This window comes from Prorops nasuta, unplaced genomic scaffold (genome assembly GCF_024137725.1).
Source record: "Prorops nasuta isolate Cenicafe-Biocafe unplaced genomic scaffold, Cenicafe_Pnas_1.2 PNAS00004, whole genome shotgun sequence".
Taxonomy (NCBI): Eukaryota; Metazoa; Arthropoda; class Insecta; order Hymenoptera; family Bethylidae; genus Prorops; species Prorops nasuta.
The window spans coordinates 2,136,008-2,161,031 of NW_027116801.1; the positions used below are offsets into that span (position 1 = coordinate 2,136,008).

Here is a 25,024-nt window from a genome sequence, read left to right on the forward strand (position 1 = left end):
GGTGAATATTCGATGATTAAAACTACCCCCTCGCATCCGTTCGCTGTATATAGATGGACAAAGGATTATTTAGTAATTAGCAACAATTCGGCCTAACAAAATCGTTGCAATATCTCGTCGATGCAACTAGGCTAGAGATTTCCAGCAGAATTATATATATATAATATCGAAGGAGATCTTGAAAGATTTCATAATTTAGTTTGCAATGACGGAAGTCACGTGGGTGCATCGGGGATGAGGATCGTTAGAACTTTAGGCCTGGCTCCATGTGAGACCTACATTTGGTAATTAAACTTAGCTTCCGTCAGGCATACACGCATATATGTATATAGCCACCCTATTAATAACAGTCTTTAGCCACTCAAGTCTGGAACTCGATACTTTGCTAAACTTCTTCATATACGAATTAGCCCCCAACGAGCGAACCATCGTTCCCCCATCGATCCAGTCATAATTCCACTTTCGCATCAGACCCACCATTGTGCGTCTCTTACACTCGAAATTCTCCAATGAAAATTATTCAAATTAAACAAATTAATCCGGCACAAGGAAAGCCCATAATTATTGAATATATACAATGCCGATACAACGTTTTATTCCACTTCGCGATAAATGATTTTGCAAACGTTACAAGCGCGTGTTAATTTTGCAGTTTAAAAAAATTCATTGCTCACGAGGTTGAAGCTATTCTAGAAATGTTGTGAATTGAAATGTGAATTATTCAATTGGCTTTTATTGGCTGTATCGACCCTCGATTCTCCTGCAGCCCTTTCGTGCTTATTTTGGTATATACACAGTGGGCTATATATCAACCGTCGCAAGGAACTTTGCAATGTGATGGAACAAGCTGGCACAAAGGAAGTTTACAAGCAGGGTTAATATACGCGATAGAAACACACGAGTTGATTAAAGTTTGTCACTGGCGTAGACCGTAGTCCTCGACGCAACGGAATTAAACCAGATACCATGCGATTATTACAAGACAGTAGCGAGCTTTAATGCACATCCCAACTCTTGTTCTTTCCAGTCGCACTGATCAAAGTTTTTTACGACTCTCCGCGAGACTCACCGAAACGAACTTTGTCCCGTTAAAACAAAAACTCTTTTCCGAGTCTTCCTATATATATATATATATATATAGTGCCACTCTTCGAGACTACGAGTTTCTCCTCCCATACAGCTGCGCGGAACTTTACTACCACATCGTTTATTTTCTTCCAGTTGGGAAAATATACAGGAATAGCAAATCGCACATTCGTGTCTAATAAATTATACGGGCGTAAATGCTTCTGCGAAACTGATTTTATCGTATAAACTCAACTTTTCCTTAATATCTCAGCTTCTCGTGGTGGATCGGCCCACGCGTGTGTACATATACCTTCTGTGTTTGTGTAATTGTACAATGGACACGCGTGCATTCGTGCGTTCGAACATTCTCGATTGTTCCATAAACACACACGTGTACAGTCGAACGTTTCGCAACTGCACAATGAGCACCGCGATAAATCATTGAAGAATTTCGCCAGGAACCTAATAGCGACACGCTATCGCTTGTACTCGTCTGCTTATCGCTACGGATACATCGTTATAATTATGGAATTAGTGGAGCACACCATTAGCAGAGGTGCACTTTGTCTTAGGATTGGCGCGAGTCGCATTTCGCGATGCGCGAGAGACAAAATTGCCGCTGGAAAATATATTATAAGGTGACAATCGTTAGTCGAATTAATGACCCTTTTAACGGAGTGCTACACTTGGTTGTCGTTTAGCACGTACGCTTTTAGCACCCCCTCCTCCTTTAACGATAGAATTAAAGCACGCCCTTAAAATCTTCAACGCTTTATCCTCGACCACTGGATTATTTTCTCAATTGACATTATACCTGTAAATCCTATCGATGAAATCATTCGTTCAGCTTCGAGCCTCGTTCCCGAGAGGCTCGATAATCGCGGAATCAATATGAAGGTGAGAGAGAGAGACTTTTTTTTTTCTTAACAGAAAAAAGGGGAAGGTCCAGAATTATCTCCGATTCTCGCTTCATCGACCTTTTTCTTTCTCGCGCGAGCATCCATGGTGTTCCAGAGACTCTCTCCCTCTCTCTCTCTCTCTGTTTGTGCTCGCGTGTATACGTTCACCAAACTAGTCGACGGTGTGGTAAAATGTATAATTCACACCCCCCCCCCCCCCCTCCTGAGTGTTTGGTACACTATATATCAGTGCTCGTGAATTTTGGCTTTGCTACTCAGCCACCTACGGTTACGTGTAATTTATCAAGTCGAGAGTGCACTTATTTCGATGTGTATTTCATTTATGATGGGAATTTATGGCGCATAAAATAAAGAGCCAAGTTTATTATGAAAATTTCATTCGGCATGTATTGAAAATTTCATTATAATCGCCGTGTCTCCATTAATTTTTGTCGCTCTAGAAGCAACGTGAATTATAAGAGTCCATTATTCATCTTTGAAACAGAATCCGTGCAGTTATTTTCGTCGATGGTCGTTTCGAAGTGTTTCGGATGATGCTCGTGTGCGATGGGTAACGATATGATACGTGTGTGATTGTGGTGTTGGTGACGGATGTGGACTCGAGTTTGCGACAAATTTCGTTTGGTGCGTGCTGCGAGTTGCAATTTTTTTTGCGGTAGGAAGGACGGAGACTATCGAGTAAGAGGTGAGGCAAAAACGTGAATGCACGTGGTGATGAAGTTAAAGGTACAGCGTTGCAGCGAAAGAAGCTGCGAGCCACGAGTGAGTCTTGTGGAGAGAAGCCAAAATATGTTTCATGCCAAAAACCTCGCGAGGCGAATTCTCGTTTCCCAATCCCGTTGCCTCCAGCATCTGCTGCAAATTTCTCCTCTTGCTAAAAGTTACTACGCAATCGCGTTGTTACAACGGACCCGTTATTATATTATCTGGCACAAGCAATATCGCTGCTATTTTACAGTTCTCTCTCTCTCTCTCTCTCTCTCTGTCTCTCTCTTGTTCACTTTCAGCTTCCAACTCTCCAAACGAAAGCATCACCTCAAAGTTGCCTCGATCTATAATATATATTTTTGAAAAAAATTTTAAACAAACGAAAGCGTTGTTGTCCATTGAAAATAGTCTTGATAATGAATGAAGATTCTACTGGAAAATTCAGAGTTTCGCTTGATTAAATATATACGATATACTTATGCCATATACCTTGTATAATAATATATAGGGCGGTAGAAAATGAGAAACCAAGAGTAATTCCAGCAAACATTTGTGGTCTGAGCTGTTTCGAGTTTTCGAGTGTACGAAATTCCTTAATGGCTATTGGCTACGAGCATTTGGGAGGAAATGCTCGTCAGATTAGTTTCTTGGTCAGCTTGAATGTGGAGAAAGTTTTTCTTTATTGTTAATGTTCTGGCACTTTAAAGAGCCAGACGACTCGAATGAGCAGCAGTTGCATCAATTACACTATATATACGTACTCCTCGTTATTGTTCAGTGAAATTAATAAACGAAACCACTGCAGCAGTGTATATCTGATTTTGTTTCAATCATAAAATCATTTTTTATGGTTGACTCTCTAGTTGATCGAACAGCGATTGAAAAAATTCGCACGGAGCTGTCCCGCGTTAATCAGTTGTAAGAAAGATAATCGATTTTCAATATTTGAAAGTATAATACGTCGTCCAGGAGAGCTGTGATCCTTTCGAAAAAAAAGTGCGTCTTTATATTGACTATTATTATAGTAAATGGTAAGAAGGCTGATGGGAAAAGTTGAGAAACTTTGGTATGCCGGTGCAGTGCTGCTTAAGAATTGAAATTACTTGAACTCTGCTCTAGGCATCGCTAAACTAAAGATCGTTGGGGTGCAGCTGCACTGCTCTTACATTCTCATTAAGCGCTATAAAGTCACATTATTCATGGCCATCTCGTTATAAGCGACGGATACTGTGGATTTTATATGTATATATATATATATATATATATATATATAGTATATTCCAATTTGGTTTTATTTGGACGGTGCGTATAATTCTCTCCCATTAAATAGACAGGTGAGATTTTTTAGGACAGAAACAGGGAAACAATGCTAATGTGTAATAACTGACGCAGCAATGCCAGGTTTCATTTTTTAAAAGAAAATTCCACGTATAACACTAGAGACTGACAGTGAAATCCGGTTGAGGCCAAATTTTCCACTGGCCATTTTTCAACGGCATTGGCCATGGCGAAGACTCGGAAAAAATTCGGATGGTGAAAAATTGGGAGCATTGGATTTTCCACGGGTCGTATAAAAAGTTCCCTTTCATACTTAACCGTAGGTTTTTATTAGCGCATTCAGCGGTAGGTAAAAATTCTATTACTGCGAGTAAAATTGACGATCAATGTAACTTTACCGATTGAAGGCTGGGGCGTCGATCAATTTGATCGTGTCTCGAATACCATAGCGGAGTGATGTGAAAAAGAGTGTAGAAGCTTGCTAGTAATGTTCGACGAGGCTGTCGTTCCTTGAAAAATGACTTCTTGAAGTTGGCTGGTAGTGAAGAGCGGTCGTTGAAAAATACCGAATATCTGGAACGCAAGGGTAGCAATTTTCGGGAGTGTGTTCGTGTGTGTGTGTGTGCGTGGGAGCGAGGGATGAAATGAAGTGATATAAGGGGGGAGGAAACAAAAGGCCTACCGAGTCAAACTTGAAACGGTTCTCATCCCTACAAGTCCAGTCGACGATTAATGTACAAGCGAATCTGTCGTTAAAATCATTCGATACACACACGCACACTCACACATGTACTTATACAAAGGAATTGTATCGCATAAAGTACAAGCAGCGAATGCACGTTCCATCCGCAACCTTAAAGCAGAATCCGATCAGCAAAACGGTCGCGTAGCTCGATTTGTAATAAACGTAAACCAATCAACGAAATTGCCTACTTCGTATTCAACGAGCCAAGCGAATTACGATTTTTGTTTATGTGCATTAAAGTGATAGAAAAAAGCACCCAGCATTTCTGTTTCCTTCTCTATAAATATAGTAAATTTTCTCCATATCCTCCTGTACAGAAGTATATATATATGTATATAGTTAAAAACAGGAAGGACAAACGATCGCTCCACATCACTATTAAATTATAATATATATAAACGTGTATATAGTGGTGATACATATATAACAGATGTGTGCAGGACTCGAAGAGGATTTCAGCAGAAATATGCTTCTGTGCAATTGATTTCTGATTGTTCCAAATTCTTAATAAAAGTTTTAAACCTTTGTAAAGGGAAAGAATGGCGGTTTTGCGTAGGTGTGTATCCATGTAATGCTCTTTTGTGTGCTGGAAATACTAAAGCTGTTGGAAAGTGGGATCGCAGAGATATACGCAAGCTGCAATAAGCAAGTTCCTTGAACAGTTCGCTTTGCACCAACTACAAAAGCTGACAAGTTTAAGAAGCTTCGCTTGCATCAAGAATCCTTTAAAGGGATACTTTTCCAGTCAAGTTATTTTACAGCAATATATATATATATATATATATATATATCGATAATTTTAAGTTCCTATTATAAATTCATCTTTGATAATTTCACGAATTAAAGAGAATAGCAAGAATGATGCGATAATTGCCAGCAATCGACAAAAAGTGGTCGACGAGAGTTTTCTGGCTGTGAACCTCGTAAATGAGAAACGACACTCTTTGAAAGTACTATATCAGAACCAAGTGTCGAGCGTTCTGCAAATGAAAGTCACGATTGTTCAAAGTGTTTCTAATGGCAAAAGTTGCTCGCGAAGCTTCCAAAAAAGCTGCTTCGACTTATTAGGAGCTGCAATTCCACTTGTAAAGTTTCGACGATGATTAAAAGTGTTTAAGGATTTTTTTTGCACAGTATATAGGAGCGAAATTCGCAAATTCTGCTTCCCGTGCGAGTTATCGATGAAGATTCTGAGGTGAAAGTAAAATCTGTAGGGGAGGGAGTGAAAAAAAAATGTGGGTGGAAAAGAGGTAAGAAGCAAAGAGAACGAGACATCTGCGAATCTGAAGCTTCAGGAGTGCAAGCTGACTGGTGATGGAAATGGTTGCAGATGTTATATTACCCACACTGTGCTATCTCGCTATTTCCAGACCTGATCGAAATATATATATACATACATATACTATGTCGTATGCATAAACAATAATAGCAAATCTAATTTCCCAACTGTGTCGTCTGGTTTATAGTCTTATATATATAATATAATAATTTTTCTTTCTTTTCCCACTCTGAATCTTTGGATTCCTTCCTTCAGGAATAAATGGTATAAACGATTGCGCCTCGCTTTTAATTAAAGCTAGACAGGATGCTCTTGATCAGATTGCGCTTGATCTACATTTCTTGGAAAACGAAAATAGTTCAACTCCTGCATTCGCAGCAGAGAAGTATTGAAATATATTGGTTATAGCTCGAGTAAAGTCTTTATTATTTTTACATCAAAGAGTATAATTTATACGTTCCACTTGATATATATATATATATATAATATATAATATTAAGATACCTTTTATTCTTCTGCTCGAGAATTTTTAACGCGAGTTTCGAATAGCACACTTATATCTCTTCGGATATATTTAATACTTTCTTCCTGAATTTTAATAATATTTTCCAGCACGTGCAGCTCCACCGGTTAACGAGATACGTTGTACGAAGGAGGTGAAAGAAAGATCCATCGTTTCTTTTTTATTCATCGAAACTGTAGAAAAAAAGAGTAATTTCTCGCTGCTATTGCGTGCCTCTAACATTTAAGATTTATGAACACGTGCAAAGTTTCCTCGTGCGATCACAAAATGTCGATATTTCAGAGCTCAGGCATACTTTCCCTAAGATTATCAAAAGCCCCCGACACGTTGAAATTTTTCATCCATCCAATCGCCAAAATAGTGCAAATAAGTTTGAAATTTACTTTCATCTTGTAATTGGATTCTCGAAGAATCCAATATACGTAGTGCTATGATATGCAATGGATTATAGAGAATAAACTGAATATATATAATGAATACATTTGGGAAATGGAAGAGGGACCAAAGTATCACGGATAAGATATTACACTCTGTAAGCATTTAATTTTGTGTTGGCGTGCCAACAGAGAAGGTTCGCAAGGGACGAGGTACACGAGAGGCAGCAGCTATCTGTGCCTTGATATTTGCACACGATTCCTGTTACAGCTTTCGTATCTTTGTTATATCATTTCGTACTAAGAAGCTTGCCAGCGCAAAGTCAACGGAAAGCTGCACCTCTAGAAATGTATAATTGGGTGCAACGATTTTTACTGTACGTTTAACGAAGCAAAAATAAACTTACGTAAGACCGAGAACAGACTTTAAATATATATTTGTATGAATCCCTGATGCCAGTATAATGAAATTGTGAAAGTGGAACAAACGATGGTACATAAAAAAGAACGACATTGGTGTTAGAGCTTCGACCCTCTTGGGGATTTTGCAGCCAAGTTTCGAAGCTGTAAAAATCTCGTAGGAAGAGAAAATAGTTGGGAACGAGGTGGTAAGGATGGTATCGACTCTGAAAGGTTTCATGCTGGTGCCTGTAGGTGCTTAAATTTTCAGCGTTCATGAACCTTTTACAAACTTTCTATTTTTTCCCTATATACACCCAACACCGACTGCGCGAGTATCCATTTCTCATGCTGGATCATCATCCAAACGAATTTGTCAAGAGCGATGCGACAAATTGAACAAAAAAATCTCAAGCACGCTGTACCGGTACGTGTACCTGAGGCTCCTTTGTGCACGACAAGCGTGGATAATGGAGCATTTTCTTTTTCCATTTAAATCCTTTCATCCTTGGGAATTATTCTTCGGGGTTCGGTGCAAAGCATCGACGGGATAGGATTTAAAATGGATATGAGTGTTACGGAGGAATTCTAATTACGACAGATGGAACGCTCGTAACGCGGTATGTAACGCATAGCGGAGTGATAAATTCTCGTGGAAATCGTTATTTTCTTCCATTATCCCCTTTTTCCGGGTGCTTTAAAGGCGTTCACCCGAGGTTGATTCATGTACACGGTTGGTCTTACCTGTTATTTACCGGCTGCCGTCTACTCGTCTATCTGTAGATATTTCAGAGGGGGGGGGGGGGGATAGCAAATCCGATTAAATTTTAAACCATTACTAATATTTACGTCCGTCGAATAAACACGTGCCAATGTGCATTCGCGTGAATTTACGGTTCGCAAATATTCCACTGTAGATGCATGCATACCTTTACCCGTGAATCTGTACAAACGGATTCTTCTAAACCGTTAAAAATTTCGCGCAAGCTTTATTACCTAGAAATTCCAATTTAACGAAAGAAATTTCTCGCTCTTTGATCCAAATTTCCCACCGCTGCTTCGTTCCAGCAGAATCTAAACACGCGAAAGGTCGCGGATTCTTCTCTTTGGGTACCTTTTAGAGCAGTCTATTACTTTGCTTACCTCGGCGTTTCAGTTGACGAGGAAGTCCCGTATTACGAACGGCGTGATTGTAAAAGAGAGATCAAAGCGAGAAAAGTAGCGAGAGGGAGAGGGATGGAGGAATAAGAAGCAATGAAATGGCAAAATAAATCAAAAAGGAAGAAGCCATCGGAGAATAGTTCGTATTTCAATATTATCCCAAATAAAGGCTATATATATATGTATATAGCAATTTTTAACGAGAGCTTAATTATTTCGCAAAAATCCATCGTACGCTCATGCAGCAGCAACAATAACAATGCACCTTTGTGCACGAACCAATTGCGCATTAATCAAATTTCAAAGCTGCCTGCCAAAACACACGTTCGATAAGAGAATCGCGATATCCATAACCTACTACCGATTTACGAGGTGTAACATCCTGCACCGAGCAATAAGTGCAGTCCTAGGAAAAAGATGGCAATGTGCGGGAAAATGTCCAGAGAGTTGGCTGCGGGGGCTGAAAAAGTGGCTAACGTGTAAAAAAGATAATAAAAGGAACGCGGATGCCAGGAGTAATAAGAAACAAGCACGCGATATCAAGCTGAATCAGGTTTCTCAGCGAGTAAAAGCAAAGGAAATAAACTTTGCTATGTGGAAGGTTAATTGTGACGATTGATTGTGTTGATCGTACGTATATACGAACTAATTGAAACTTGAAGTACATAGTTATATATATATATATATACATGTATACAAGGAAAAATGATGCGAATAGAGGGAGAAATGACTGAAATGAGAAATAAGAAAGGGATGAGGGAGGTTGCGGTGTAAGAGGAGGGATGAAGTAGTTGGATGTGGTTGTGAGTGTTCGGAACGAGGAGGAGTAAGGTAGGTCAGTGAACGCGATTCAGCTAGCTCCAACGAACCCCCCCTGAACACCCTCGTCCTCCGGTTGTTCGCTCGATATCTGGAAATGGTGGCTGCAGCAGAGCAGAGCAGAGCAGAGCACGCTGGCAAACTGAACGGGGCCATGAGATAGAGGGGTACTGTGTGACCGTGGAAGGAGATCATAAGGGGGTTGGTTGGCTTGGCTCAGGTTGCTGGGCTGGGGTGAGGGGGACGATCGTGCTGCACACACACACACACACACACATAGCACCAATGCGAGTGAAGAGGCTGAGTACAGACCGAGCTAGAATGGAGAAGAACAGGGCTGAACCGACCAAGAGGAAAGCACTGCTGGTGAAAAAGGCCTCCTATATATATATGTATATATATATAGTACTACTGTTTATACTACCCTAGGAATGTATGTGCACTACCCTCTCGTACGTGTGGCCCCAAAACTGTCCAAACTTTCAACGTGCCTATTAAAAATGCACAACGAACACACCCAACCCTCTCTGGTTTTCCTCATCGGTCTAACAGACATGGTAAATTTCTGAAAAAATAATGCATCGGTGGAGAATGCAACCGAAAATTTTGGCCACTCTTGATTAATCGTTGCTTTTATCCTCGTTGGTTCGAACGTTGTAGTTTGCTAATGGCTTTTTCGAAAGTGTTTTCCGGATATTTTAAATATTTCTCTTTTGTTGTTAAAGCTTATCAGGTTCGGTAGAAAAAGCAATAGGGAATGTTGATAAGTTATTCTGGCTGCTGGTGTTAAACGATCCGACCCAATGAAACTCTTATTACGGTGCATCGCGTGCTCGGTGTTGCTCGCTGTTGTATCAGGAAACTGATACTGACGTTGACGAAACGAAATACGCTTAACTAAGCTTTATTCGATTTATCTCCGCTTTCCCTAATCGTTATAAAGACGAAATTTCTCTTCGTAAAAGATTCTCTCGTCGATGAATTTCTTATCAGCGTGCAACGCGTGAGATTTTTTGAGTATGAAAGAAGTTAAAGGAGATGGATCAAGAAAATTCATTAGGAATAATGATGATGCATTGAAAGAAAAAAAAAATAGAAATGAACGAGAAGTCTCTCTCAGATTGAGTTGTTACTCTCGTCTGGACAGTGACAGTATATAGTATGTTCATTTAGGAAACATAGAAAACTCACTAAAAAAGCAATAAATCATGTCAATATAATAAGTCGAGAGAAATGAAGACAAGTGCGAAGGGGTTAGTTATTGAACTACTGTTACAATTACTCAGCTGTCCTGCAAGGTATTACGAATGTCAGACCGGCCGAAAACGTTCTATCATTTGTCGATTTAACGTTGTCAAGTATACTGCTGAAGTTTTGTGAAATACGTTATCTTCGGGATTTTTTAAAAATGGGAAAGAACTGGTCCATGTGTACTCATGCACTGCTCCTCCCTCTGTTTCCATTCCTTGATATAATCTTACGAATCGTATTATAACGCTTCATCGTAGAAACTAATTAGATAAAATAATGAAGCCAAAAGTATCAGGAAATAAAATTGTTATTGCAACTAAAAGAAAATTCATTCTTTTAAAAATTTTATTTACACATGCAAGCAAATTGTAGGAAAATTAAGATCCTCCGAAGATTCAAGTTTTGTTCTAGAGGATTAGGTAATATTCCTCGATAGGCATTCAGAGGTTCAGCCAGACTTCCCGGGGATTATATCGTTCGTACTTAGAAATAAGATCGGTTGCTGTTTCGTTCCGGATCAATCTTCGTTCAGTCATCATTCGTCATCGCCAATGTCAGCCCGTAAAGTACGTCCACTTGTAGTTTTCTCCACTTTTCCAGCCAAAGACACGCACTGTTCTTTAAGAATATCAATTCTCGTTTCGAAAAACCAAAGCAAAAGACCCAAAGAAGCCCTTAGAACCCAATAAAGTTTCCACTCATTTTTCAGAGCACATAGTAGATTACGGACAATTACGGGAGACGTGGATAAAAAAAGCTGAAGAGATTCAAATCGAACGTTCTCCAATTCCTAGTCATAATTGCTTATCGTAAACCGTCGATAGGATTTTTTTTTTAGAATTTTCTAGGAAGACAGGAGCAGGAAGATAATGCTCAGTTTTATCAATGTCTTTGGGAAGTTTTCCATTCTGAAGTTTAATTATTGAATGTCGATGGGATATCTGGCGATAAAGGACTTGGGCAGGAGGCGATAATAGCTTCGGCAGGACTAGGCTGGCTGGCGAGCTTTTAAGCTGGGGAAGCTTCGAATCGGTCTCCCCTATCGATGCTCACGACGAAACTAAGTGTTGCCATGATGCCAGATCGTTCCCAATGACCCCAGTTTCTCCAAACATTATCGTTAAGGGCATTACAAAATTGTTTCAGCAGGAATTAATGGTTGCTGCTGAAACAAGAGCAAAGGAGATTCGCATTAAAGCTTTTACACGGTTAATTATTATAGATTAAATAAATTCTTTGGAGAGAATTTATGGAGCTTTCGAAGTAGAAAGTATCACGCTTATATTCGTCCATATTTACCCTGGACACATGGTGTGTGTGTGTGTGTGTGTGTGTGTGTGTGATAGCAGTTACGTGAGTTGGCACATTTTAGCAGCACGTCAAAAATGTTTACCCACTAGATTTGCGAGGGGTGTACCACGTGTACGTGTGTACTCTGCTGCGCGTGTGTCGTGACGAACGGCTATGAGCATATGAAAAAGACTAAAGCCAGAAAAAATTAGGTCCTTCCGGAAGTAATCCGGCCCTTCGAAGCCCGCCCAGGAAATCAGCTCAAACGGTATGGATCGTCCCAATTCTCGATATATCCTCCCCAACATTATTGCGCACTTTTACATCCCCTATCTGGCTAGACCGCACGTCAGTAGTATTTACCCGATAAATCTCCCACATGATTGAAGACTCTCGCTCCTTCGGTCTATTAAGACTTCCGGCTCTATACTCTCTGTGAAAACTGCGATGCTGCAAATGTTCACCAGCGAAAATCTGCCTCCCATCTTTCATATTTCGCCTTTAAAATTGATCCGACCCAAGGCACAAATCTCTTTATTCGTTCTCTCCGAATATTTTCAATTTTCGACCTGTAATAAAATTCGCTCGAATACGATAATTACGAACGAGTGACACTATCGATCACGAGACTCTAGGGGAACTTTTCCTCGCTCGATGCGTGTGTGTATGCACTGCAGCAATTTCTAATTAAACCTTTTGTGTATATCGTTTATTCCCACGCTTTCACCCTGTAAAATGGAGAATCGTTCGATTAAAAGGAACGTTCGCTCGTATTTCGATAAAAATACTCAAATTTTCACGGTATTCCCTTTTGTATAGCTTTATCGTTTCATCCCCAACGCGCGAATGTCGGACTCCCTCGCGATTGTTTTCCAATCGTCGGACGCTCCAACTCTTTGCGATAACAAGACGCGCGGCGGTCGCCAGCCGGATTGTGCAAGATGCGTTAACTTAATTACCACAACGCTTCTGATGCATATATCGCGAAACAATGCAGCGTTGAATGCGTTAAACAATAGCATTGTGCAGAATTCTCCACGGAGTTTACTTGTCAATGTAAAATGTATAATACATACACGATAACTGGATGAACAATAGGAGTTCTGTGGATAATACCAAGTTCATTCATCGAAAATCTACGTAATCATGGAGTTTAACAATTTATGCACGTCAATTTCCCATGCTACAAGCTCGTTAATGGTTTAAGCGATGCTCGATATCTCGTTAGATCTTTCGCGTTTTCGAGTTTCGATCTCGACAGTTCGAGGCTTCTGCATGGTGAATTCTCCAGTTAATCGTGACGTAATAAGTTTGGTGGAAAAAGGTGAGTCGGGGGGCGATGAGATTGGTCTGGGAGGGTACAATAGCCTCGGTTAATTGGTGTCATGGTGAATTTTTTTCTCGGCAACTTTATTCCGAGTGGTCGGATTGTTCCGGACGGTCAACGAGTGATTATAGTACAACGCGGAGCGTTCTTCATTTTTCGTTAACTTCTCCGTATAGGCTCATGCACATCTTGCATCTTGATAGATGAGTATGTAGATCGATTTCGGGAAAGTGGAGAAGCTCCTGTGAGCACCGAGAAGCCAACCTAAATTTCCCTTACTGCATTGGAACACGCGAGCCTTTAACCATGCAGTTTCAACGACTGGCGCATTCTACTTGGCTTTGTTTTATCTAAATAATGCTGAAAATAATTCTACCAAAATAGACTCGTCAAATTTTACGACTCTTATAATTCTTCAGCTCGTGGATCGAAAAAAGAGGCGCGCTTCTTCGTTATCACGTTAAATTTAATTAGAACAACACGGAGCAGCAGATACTTGCGTGTGTAATTTGAATTTAGTTGTAAATGAAACGTTCTGTGCAAAATCAATTAACTTTGAAAGGGAACGGACAATTGAACGTTTTTCGCAATACTAGAAATTGTTATCGCGAATTCGTGTACGTGAATTTGAAAAAAAAAAAACTTAGTCAGTTTTGGAATATCCCAGCAAAGATAACGAGAGGGAAGCTTTGTGACGAGTTAATTGACGATAGCGTTGCTACACGCACTTCCCACGTTCCATGACGTAAATGAATTATCTCTAAAGCGATAAATCGAGTAAATTGAGATTATCTAATCTTATAAAGCAAATTCAAAAGCAATTTCGAACAATCGTTTCGATTAGCACGACTCTCGCTATTTTCGAATACTTCCCTTGTTATTACTTTAACAAGTGCTTTGGGAAAGGATTCTAAAACGATAAACGATAATGAATTTTAATAAACCGATTACCCAGGGAGATATTTTAGAAGAATTTGGAAACCGCGCTTAATTATTAATTGCTCCCAACTTAAATTTATTATGTTTAACCATATACGTGTATATACATGCGTGTATAATAATTAATGTCTGCAAATAATTGATCACACTATATTACATATATACATGGAAGTTTCCTTGGATAAACGCTACACATACCGAATGTCCTTACCAAAAGTCTGCTTATTAGAAGCTTGAATTATACTTTACAAGATTACTCAAAAGTAATTTCGGACACGAATTTCTCTAAACTATCTTAATCACGATTTACATGAGTCCGCTGGTTTCCTGTCAAACAGTTTGTTTCTAAAGATATCCGCTTTATAAGCAAATATACTGACTATAAATTGACAAAGTTCTCAACTGCAGTAACTTCCTGATTCTGTAATTATTCTGCATTATAATAAATAAACATTAATCTTTCATCGCAAGATTTTGAAAGAAATTGTTTTTTTCAAATTCCCCGAGAAAAATTAATGATATCTCTGACTTCTGAGAATGTACAGCGTTATATTATTATTCTTATTCAAGCGCATTTAATAATTCATGAATTTTCGTTGCAGGCACTACGATACGACAGCCTAAGAGCTGGAGAGCAGAACATAAAGCTGCAAGAACACTAGGTATCATAATGGGTGCATTCCTCTTGTGCTGGCTGCCATTCTTCCTTTGGTGAGTTTATAATCATTTGTTCCTCCATTTGCATTAAAGAATTTTGTATATATACAAGTGATAGAGAGGTTGCTATTCGAATACAAAAAAAAATCTTTACAAGTGAGAATTAAATTTATTGGTCATTATTGACGAATTTTTTTTTTCTTAGACGAAAATCAGTTTGTGGTCTTTACAAAGTTATGGTGAGAGATTTTGTACAGTTGATGGAAAATTCCCTGCGGAAGTTTGCAACTGTGGAGCTCATGTTTTATTAATGCAAACGTTCTAAGCGCATCCCTTCAAGTTTACCCAGAGTGCTCAGGTTGCCCTTGACGTTACTGCTTGCGACTATTTACTTAACTAAGCGGACTGCTATTGCCAATGCCTCCGTCTCACCGACAGGAGATAACACCCTTTCGCATACAAAGGCCTTCGATCAAACGCTGTGATCGCCTAAATCTTTTTTACATGAGCCTTAACATTCCTAGCCCCATAAATCACAATATAATTAATATAAATCCTTCGGTCTTTTCAAAAGCTGGGAATAATAAGAAACGAACAGCTGTCTTTTTCGTTTTTTTCCTTTCTTTCGCCAAAACCTCCTCGATTTAACGTATATATTTTAGTGATTATTTTTACTTTAATGGTTATTTTACGTCGTTTAAAGAAACAACGTAAAACATGGTAAAGATATAATTCTTTTGAGTATTCTTCTCATCGATGCAAACTTTTGTATTATACACTATAAGCGAAGAGGTACTAAATCACAAATTGGACTCAACACTTTCTTCTTCTCTATACTTCTCGTATATATTAGAGCTCCCATATATTTTCGAACGGTCGACGACTACACACTGGATGGAGGAAAACGTGACGCGTTAAGGTACAGCGATAAAATGAGCATGAAAAAAAATAGGAATACTATTTTCCAAAAGTTGAACCACGCTATGAAAATTAATCGACGACGCATTCATCAATCGTGTACCATCTTCCACACAAGTGGTTTTCACGTGATATTACAGAGTACTATATACCACACGTTTGAGATGAAAATGAAATACGTGGCAGAAAGGATTACACAGAAGCTAAATACCACATCCCTCGCACATTCGTCCATTTCCGGTTCCAAACTCAAAGAGTAAATAACGCAGCAAGGAAAAATAATGAGAAAAATTTATATTGATAAAAAAGAAGCTTATCACTGGGTAAAAAATGAAAGAAAACGTGTTCCCACTGGACGATTCGCAGGGTGTCATGCGTGATGAATCGTTGGTGTATCAAGCGATTTCCTCCAGCAGTGGATATACCATAGACGACATTCACGGTACAGCGTCCACGTCCACATTCCTCGTGGTACCAGTGGACAACATTAATCGATTTATGCAACATGATTTACGAGGAAGTGTCGGATACGTTTACGTGTATCTGCTGGGAGACAATAATATTGGAGATATTGCGGTCCGGGCAACAGGAGGAACCATAGAGGAAGCAACGGTGTAGGAAAGATGGCGTCGATGGCACAATGGTGGCAGTGCAGCTGGCAGTAACAGAAATTGCATTACACGGTCTAGTCCTCCTTGCCATAGGGTCCCAGAGGTTCTCCAGAACTTTAATTAATATATGCAACTACAAAAGTAGTACATGTGCCATTTTGCAGTCTCTGGAACTGTACCCTGACGAATGTGCGCATGTAACGTACGCAATCTAATCCGTACCAGCCATGCTCCAGCAATTATATCAATTTAATGCTTCTCCCCTCGGGATAATATGCAAATTTTCTTTGACCAAGCCGAAGGGACACTAACGAAATATACTTTCCGCGTTCGATAAAGCGCTTACTTAGCCTATATCCATCAAACATTCCACGCTGCAACGTAATACATTGCGATGGCTTCGTATTCAGGAGTACCGTTCAATCTTCATCAGGGATGCGAACTGGGCCTCACGTACGAACCTCCACAAGCCTTCCCCACACCCAAATTCTCATCTTCGAACAATCCAAGATCGAGCTTTGCGCAACATCGTTGCATTTATATGTAAATCAGTTACAAATTAACGCGTTATGGTCGAAAAGCAGCCTGAATCACTGATCAATCCTTCCTTTCCGCGATCCCTCTCACCTGGCGTTTTAATAAAAGCTCTTTGCGAGGAGCGTTCAAGGGCGATTTATTTAAAATAACCTGTGAAAATCATCGCTGCTTTTGTGTGCTATATGCAAATCAATTAATACGTGGTACGGCGCGTTATGTTTGAAAGCAACCTGAATCGTTAATCAATCCTTTGTTTCTGATCCTTCTCACCTGGTGCTTTATAATAGAAGCTTTTTAGATAAAAAAAATTCAAAGCGAGTTGGAATTTTAAAATAACCAGAAAATCATGGCTGCTTTAATACTGTCAGTTACTACTTATCACCTATTAAGCTTGAGAACAATGGGATATTCGCTCTGATCGATCCTTATTCGTTTTGATTTCTCTCTCTCTCTCTCTCTCTCTCTCTCTCTCTCTCTCTCTATTAACTAGTGTTCCACAAAAAACAGTTATTCTTCAACGTTTAATGAGCTACAATCTCGAAGTAACGTGAAAATGATCGCTGCTCTTGCACGATCAGTTAAGAATCAACACGTCAAGTGCGAATACTTAATTCCTGAATCGCTAATCAACTCTGCATTTTCGGTTCCTCTTGCCCAGTGTTCTAATAATAAAAGCTCTAGCTAGATAAAACGTTCGAAAAGTTACAATCTTAATATAATTCGAAAATCATCGCAGCTTTTGTACAATCAGTTGGGAATTAACACGTCGAGTTGGAAAACTTGGTGAATCGCTAATCAACCCTTCGCTTCTGATTCCCTCATCTGGAGTCCTAATAATAAAAGCACTTTGGATAAATCGTTCGAAGAGAGCTATACGTTCTAAAAATAACCTGAAAATAATCACTGCTTTTTATGCTATACGCAAACCAATTAGAAAATAGCACGTTATGTTGGAAAACAGAATGAATCGCTAATAAATCCTCCGTTTCTGATCCCCTCGCTCTCAGCGTTCTAATAAAAGCACTTTCGACATGAAACACTCGAAAAGTTAAAATTTAAAAATACCCCGAAAAGCAACGCTGCTTTTATAAATACATGTATGCAAATCAGTTACGAATTAGCGCACTATATGTTTGAAAACAGAATGAATCACTGATCAATCCTTCGTTGTGCTGATGCCTCTCGCTCTGCGTTCTAATAAAAGCACTTTGGGTGAAACGTTCGTAAAGCTGACGGTTTAAAAATATCCCAAACATCACCGCTGCTTTTATATAAATACATATATACATATATGCAAATCAGTTACGAATTAGCTCGTTACGTTCGAAAACAATATAATAACCAATCGCCGATCTACCCTTCGCTCAGATCCATCTCGCCTGCTGTTGGAATAAAAGCGAAACGTGGACGAGTAACAAAAAATGCAAAATTTACCCGCGATATATGGAAATTAATTAAGAGCCACCACATTATACTAAAAGAGGGAGGGGGGGGGAATTTCCAATGACGTGACAAAAGCGTTATATCTCTACAGAATTAAACGATAAATTACAATTCATCGTTATAATTCAGTGATTTGTGTGTTTTCAGGTATTTAACAACGTCACTGTGCGGTGAGGCGTGTTACTGTCCGGACACGGTGGTATCGGTGTTGTTCTGGATAGGATACTTCAATAGCGCCTTGAACCCTTTGATCTACGCGTATTTCAATCGGGACTTCCGCGAGGCTTTCAAGGACACCTTGAAGAGCGCCCTGCCGTGCTGCGCCAATTGTTGGAAAACACCGTCGCAGTTTGTCTAGCAGGAGGAGGATGCCCAGAGGACCCCCCAGAGAACGCCGCAGCGCTCGCCACGCGTCCGCTTCGACCTTGACGCGGAAGACTGAACGTTCGCCACACAGTTTGTGCAGACCGTCTCTCGCGCACCATGCCGGAAGTGCGGGTCCACCTGTGCGTGCGTTTGGAAGTCTCCTGATCGACGTGCGATCCCCCCCCCCCCCCCTCCCTCTCGTGGACACCGAGAACTCCCATTTCGAAAAGAAGATGCACGCGCGAGCGTCGTTACTCGCGAGGAGTCGGGTCCTCTTCGACCGATCAGTATTATTCCTCCGGAAATACTCAACAATCACATAAAGTACAACTATATCTCTGTACATACACCTTTTTTATATTCTATAGCTATCGAATGGTGGACCGAGATAATCTCTGCCATAAACCGTATTATTTGCTCGCTCGGTCCCGGAAGAAACGAAATTGTCCCTTTCTTCTTCCTTTCGCGCATCACGCTCCACACGGTGGCACCGAGAGCGATCGAACGAACGTCTCGATGAACCAAGCGACGCGAGGACGACGTTCAAGCTTCTTCGAGCTGGTCCGGAACAAGTTTCGGACTTTTTCGTGGTTGAAAAAATTATTTCGACGAGATCTTGCAAAGTTTCCAGCGACCCCAGGCAGTGGCACTGAATATTTGATTAATTTGCTCCGTAAACTGGCTCAATCTCGCCAAATGGGACTCCTGGGGATGGAAGTCGGAACTCGGGACGAATTCTGCTCGAAAACTGAAAGTTGTCCGGGTGCAACGGTCGATGCTGTTGCTCCTCGGCGGTTTTGGACAATACGACCGTGCGGAAGAATCAGGTTTGGCGAACGCGTCCGAACATCCCGAAGCAGACTTTCCGCTACCACAGCTTCCGAAAAGCTTGTAATTGTAAACTCGGTCGTTAATGATCGAGTCTTTCGACTGTAGCGAAAATCGCATTAATCCAGGCGAGTTATTAAACGTCCTTGATTATTCAACGGCTTTCAAACTTCAGCCTGAAGTTTGGCATGTTCGAATTCCGTTGAGCTTCCGCGCGACCAATTACCGCGTTTAAACTCATACCCAATCGCGATGCGGGATTCGTACGTCGATACTCTTATAGCGCAACGCTGCGGGGAGCTCCGAGAGGGGGTAACTCTGGCTTGTCCGATCAATCAATTGACTGTAATATATATATATATATATATGTTGAGAATTTCAGAGTCAAAGTCACACAGACGAAAGGAGCAAATGCTACAGTTAGCCATAACTAGGAAGAAACTCGTATTAAATGATTATAAGTGAAAAAACCCGCTGTATTAAATGTAAAGCATCACTCGTTAACGAGATTGTTTGTATACTATACGTGTTATTATACAGGGTGTCGAAAAAGTGTGAAAACTGACAATTATACCTCGAGGACCGAACATTCTCCGAACAAATGAATCTCCGTTGCACTGATTTTTCTGCAAAAACCCTTTGGTCCTCGAGATACTTGAGCGTTTCCAGAATTATCGGACACCCTGTGTACACAATTAAATAATAATACTAAATAGCCAAGATTAAGCGTGTTTTTGCGGATCTGTGAGAGTGCGAATAACGCGTTTACGAGGCGAATGATGTACGCTCGTAGACGAAGCTGTAAAAATGTATCATAAGCAATATAATTATACGGACGCATGCTATGTTGCGATATAATATTGACAATGTTGGGTAGTTGCGAGGGTGATGAGAGGAGGGGGGATGACGCTCTTTGTTTTTGTAAATTGACAAGCTCCAATGTAAATTGCGAATAATTTGCGCGATGCTTGCGTCTCCTAATTGGCTAAATCAGTTTAGTCTGTTGCGCGATACATCGATATAAGCGTCCACGAGGACTAACGTATGATTATATTTCGCCTCTATATGTGTGCGTGTGTGTTTGTGTGAGTGTGTGTATGATCGTGCGCGTACGTTTGTGTTCTAGAGAGATCCGAAGCGAGGAATGGCACAGTGGAGACGATACAGAACGGCGAGAAAATCGTTAACAGTCCCTGATGAGAACCGTGAAAGACCATGAGGAGCCGCCGATACGTTGGCGAATTTCCTTTCCGACGAGAAAGCGGAGAAAAAAATGGAGCGGAGAGACGAGTTCTTTTTGGTTCTGGCAGCTCGACTGATTGGACGAGCGATTAATTTTTCCTTCCGAATCCTCGCGCGATTCTCGCTTGGTTTGATAGAAAATCAAATTTCCAGACGATCGGAAAGCCCTCGATCGTTTCGCGCTACATCGATCGGGCCAGGTTATCTCGACTCAGTCAACGCCGGAAGTGCCTCGATCGCCAATTAAGCGCTGACCAAACAGTTTTTCGCAATGGGATTGCCACTACGAGGCTCTTTCGTTCGATGACACACGGGCGAACACCGCGGGTTCTTCGTAGCTTCCACTATTCGTATCGATAACCTATCTCTCTCTCTCTCTCTCTTTCTCTTTCTCTTTCTCTCTTGTCATCCCAGCAACGTTTTATCATTCCAAAATAATCGTATAACGAATTAAGACAGAAAAATACAAACGATTCGATTTATCGTGCTGCGATTCAATTTCGTTGTATTTTCTCGTGCGTTTGTGATAGGTGCTGTAAAATTCGTGTGTGTGTGTGTGTATATATATATATATATAAATATATATGACGAATGTAAGATGTTTCTCGACGAGTATTTGGTGACAACGATACGAAAATTATCACTATGCTTTGGTCCGATTTCTCGCATAATTGACGAATCGGCCTGATTCGCTCGAATGTCCGATTTAATCTCGTTCGTTATTCGAGAATCGTGCTGGTCGTAGTCGTGGTCGTAACGATGGCACCCTACGATCGTTTGCCACTGGTATCGTTTCTCTATGAAAATGGAAAAAAAATTAGGAAGGTGGCGAAAATGAGAGAATAAAGAATTCCGAGGTGTATATATATATATATATATATATATAAGGACGAGGCTGGAAAAATGAGAAAGAGGATACACGTATGCTTGCCTCTTAAATGGATTATCCATAGCGAGGGGGGGGGGGGGGGGGGGGAGAAAAATGCAATGAAATAAAATCGATGGATCGTTAAACGAAGCTAGAGGCGCGAGGCTTTCTACATATCCGCGTTCCTTCAATTATTCTACGTAACGAGATCAGCCCTGCTGAAATGGCCTCTATTCCTTTTTTTTTTTTTTTTTAGTTAAGACTCGTCATGGGTATTATGTATTGTATATATATATTATACATTAATACACGCCTGTACCATTTATCCGAGGAGCCTTCTCCCGCTGCGACGGGAAGCTCCGAGATGCGAGAAACATTGGAAAGAATTAAACGAGATATGCGCGAAGCTGATGATATATTTAGCGACGAACGACGACAGCTTTTATTTTTCTAACACGGAGTGTTCCTTTCGATGCATCGATGTGAACTTTATTTTTATATCTCTTAAGATTAGTTATGTGTACATATTACGCTATACATATATACAATATACATACGTATATTATAGTCGAGAGATGACATATTTTATATCGGGCTTCCGTTTCATGCAGAAGAGAGAAATCCAAATCACACGTACGATGGTTTAACTGGTCCTAACGAAGTTGTTTGCGCGCGTGCCGTCGGTTATATTAAACGCGTCCAAGATTATAATGACAATGCATTTAAATTTCATTTGAATCTCGCTAATTGGACAGAAATAGATTGCTAATTAGCAATTGGTATATATTAATGCAAATCGAAGTTTGCAATCCATATGATCAAATTTATTTGGGGGGGGGGGAGGAAAAGTAGAAACGCAGGTGGCTTTACCGTGTCCTATTTAATTAATTGAATTTATTAGCCCTTTCGTATCGAAATACCTAACAAAACACTATATATATATATATATATATATATATAGTTTAGTATGAAAACTTAAACCAATTATACTAATGACTGCGTTTCGATCAGATTAAATCATTATATATGTAACCCTTGATCGTGCAACGCGTCGAATCTGACAATCCTCGTTCATTATTTAGCGATATTCGCACATCAACGGTCTTACGCTACCGAAACGTTTATCTCAGTCGCAAGATTTCGCTTTGCGAGGGCTCGTTGATTGCGACGTTCGGTTGAATGGCGCTCGCAATAAGAAGGCCTAAGTGTATGGAGAAGGTGAGAAAAAAAGGAGAAACACACACAGAACCAGTCTAGAGCCATCTAGGATTCGCTACACGTAAGGAACCTAATAAGTAACTGCAGTTAGAGCATAAGTTTAAATTAATTATCAGAGAACACAAATGAGAAGCGGTTATAAGGCGATACGACGAGTGCAAGTCGAGCGCATATCTTTTTTTATTGTGTATATTGTCGAGCCAGATCAAATTGGGCCATTGCTGATGGTCCACTGTAATTCCCATCTTTCGATATGATTAATCGTCGAGTAATCATCTGTCACTTTTTATTGCAGAATATCACTCATTTTTTCCCCAATCCTTCCTTGGTCCTAATATCTCGCTCTCTGACCCCACCCCCCCCCCCCCCCTCCTTTACTTATATGTGGGTCATTTTTATGTTAATAAAGCAAAAGCTCGATGTAGCATGAGCCACGATGGCTGAACACGATTATATTTCAACCAATTTTATCTGGCTCTACATTATAACCAGTGATGGACGAGAGTGAAAAAAATAAATAAATTTGAAATTACGAAACGTTAGAAGACTGATGTTATTTTTAACCCAATCTCAAAGTATATCTCAAATCTTTCCTAAGCCAAAGTATTCAATTATGGACGAATATTTGAAATCATAAATCTTCGTCTTTTGCCCTTCCAATAAGTAAGTATTGCTTTCAGCTCGTTGTGCTTTATCATATATTTGTAATAAGAATGAATCGCCCTCTCTCAGGGTTTGGTTAAATTCCCCATTAGTCCCAAAACTTTAAGGCTACTCTCTCTCTCTCTCTCTCTCTCTCTCTCTCTCTCGTTCGTTCGTTCGTTCGATCAGCCCTACGTTACAGCAATATTTCCATGTAAAGGTAAATCGATGCTCCGCTATTTTTTAGGCTCCTAATTCGAACGAAATGTTTGTTTCCTTTGTACAGCTTCGAATGGGGTTAAGGCTAGAAATAAATTTATCGAAATCCACATTGCCATGGAGAATAGCTGGCGGTAAGTACCTACCCTATACCATGCTGTATAAACGAGCTATAAATTCTCGACTCTCAAAGATTTTATTTCAAAGGGATATTTGAATATCCGAAAATTCATGTCTTTAGCACAATGATTGAATTTAGGGATAACAGGATCATGCCATGAAACGTGGGGTGGATTTTTCGGTGAACAGGAAGAGAGAGAGAGAGGAAAATGATGAATCAAGGAATTTTATGTGCTCTCGATGTTATATCATGTATATTCGACATTTCTTGTCACAGATTTTTAATGACAATTCTCTGCCAAACTTTGTGGCTGTCGTTTTGAATGTAACATTGTGATTTACGACATAAGACTTTTTCTTAATTCTAACAAGGGGAACCTGGGGAGGGAGGATAATCAAGCACAAAAAGTCGTTAGAAAATAAATGATTGGCAAATACGACGAAGAGAAGGAAAACTGGAGAAAGCCGATTAATTATCCGTAGTTTACGATGGAAGTAAAGGTATATACGAACAAGAGTGCGCAGACCCGATAATTGCTTCGACGGCTTACGCATTTCGTTGCTGTAATCAGCCGTTCCTTGATTAGATTAAATTTTAATTAGCATACTACTGACCAAATTCCAGGTTTATATAGATGTAATATAAGTTTGGATTGGACAAAGCAGTCCATGCTCTACATTTACCACCAAATGTATTATAATAATACAGAGATTTCCATACATCAGAGATGCAAAACTTTCCACAATCGCACCTGCAGCTAGTCGCTATAGTTTTGACGACTGATTCGATTTACTTTTATGCGAGAAATATATTAAAATGCACCAACGAGCAATGTGCGACGCACATATTGGCACTTGCAAAAATTTTACGACGATTAACGAAATTATGGAATAAATTTGATAAGACAAAAACGACTGAAATGAGAACAGCTTATGGTAATTGCATTAGTTTTCAGTGGCCAATTTTCTTGCTCCTTTCTGATGCACGAAGAAAAAAAATGCCACTCTCGTGCTATTTCCATCAACGGGACTTGATATTTTTTCATAAGTAAGTCCTTTGACCGAGGTGGAACATAAAATTCTCACCGATATCGCGTTGCTCGCTATGCACGCTGTTAGTAATAAATTATTGGCGTGATTTTTCAACCACTCAGCGATAGACCAAGGAGCCAATAGTGCACCGATAAAAGCTGTAGAAGCGGGAATTGAATTTTTTCTTCGCAAAAGCGATTGCGCGAAGCAAATTTATCCACGGTTAGAGGAGCGATCTTATA

General features: G+C 40.0%; 1 protein-coding gene across 9 annotated transcripts in view; it reads left to right on the forward strand.

Annotated features, from left to right (window-relative positions):
- LOC136772974 (octopamine receptor beta-1R-like) overlaps positions 1-21,654 on the forward strand; it is an 87,133-nt gene extending 65,479 nt beyond the window's left edge. For all 9 annotated transcript variants that reach the window (XM_066726272.1, XM_066726264.1, XM_066726266.1 and 6 more), the window contains 2 exons: positions 14,684-14,792; positions 18,395-21,654. In XM_066726272.1, the coding sequence (XP_066582369.1) occupies positions 14,684-14,792; positions 18,395-18,605 (320 nt within the window). In that variant the 3' untranslated portion in view covers positions 18,606-21,654. The remainder of the gene's footprint in view (positions 1-14,683; positions 14,793-18,394) is intronic.
- Positions 21,655-25,024: the final 3,370 nt, after the last annotated feature.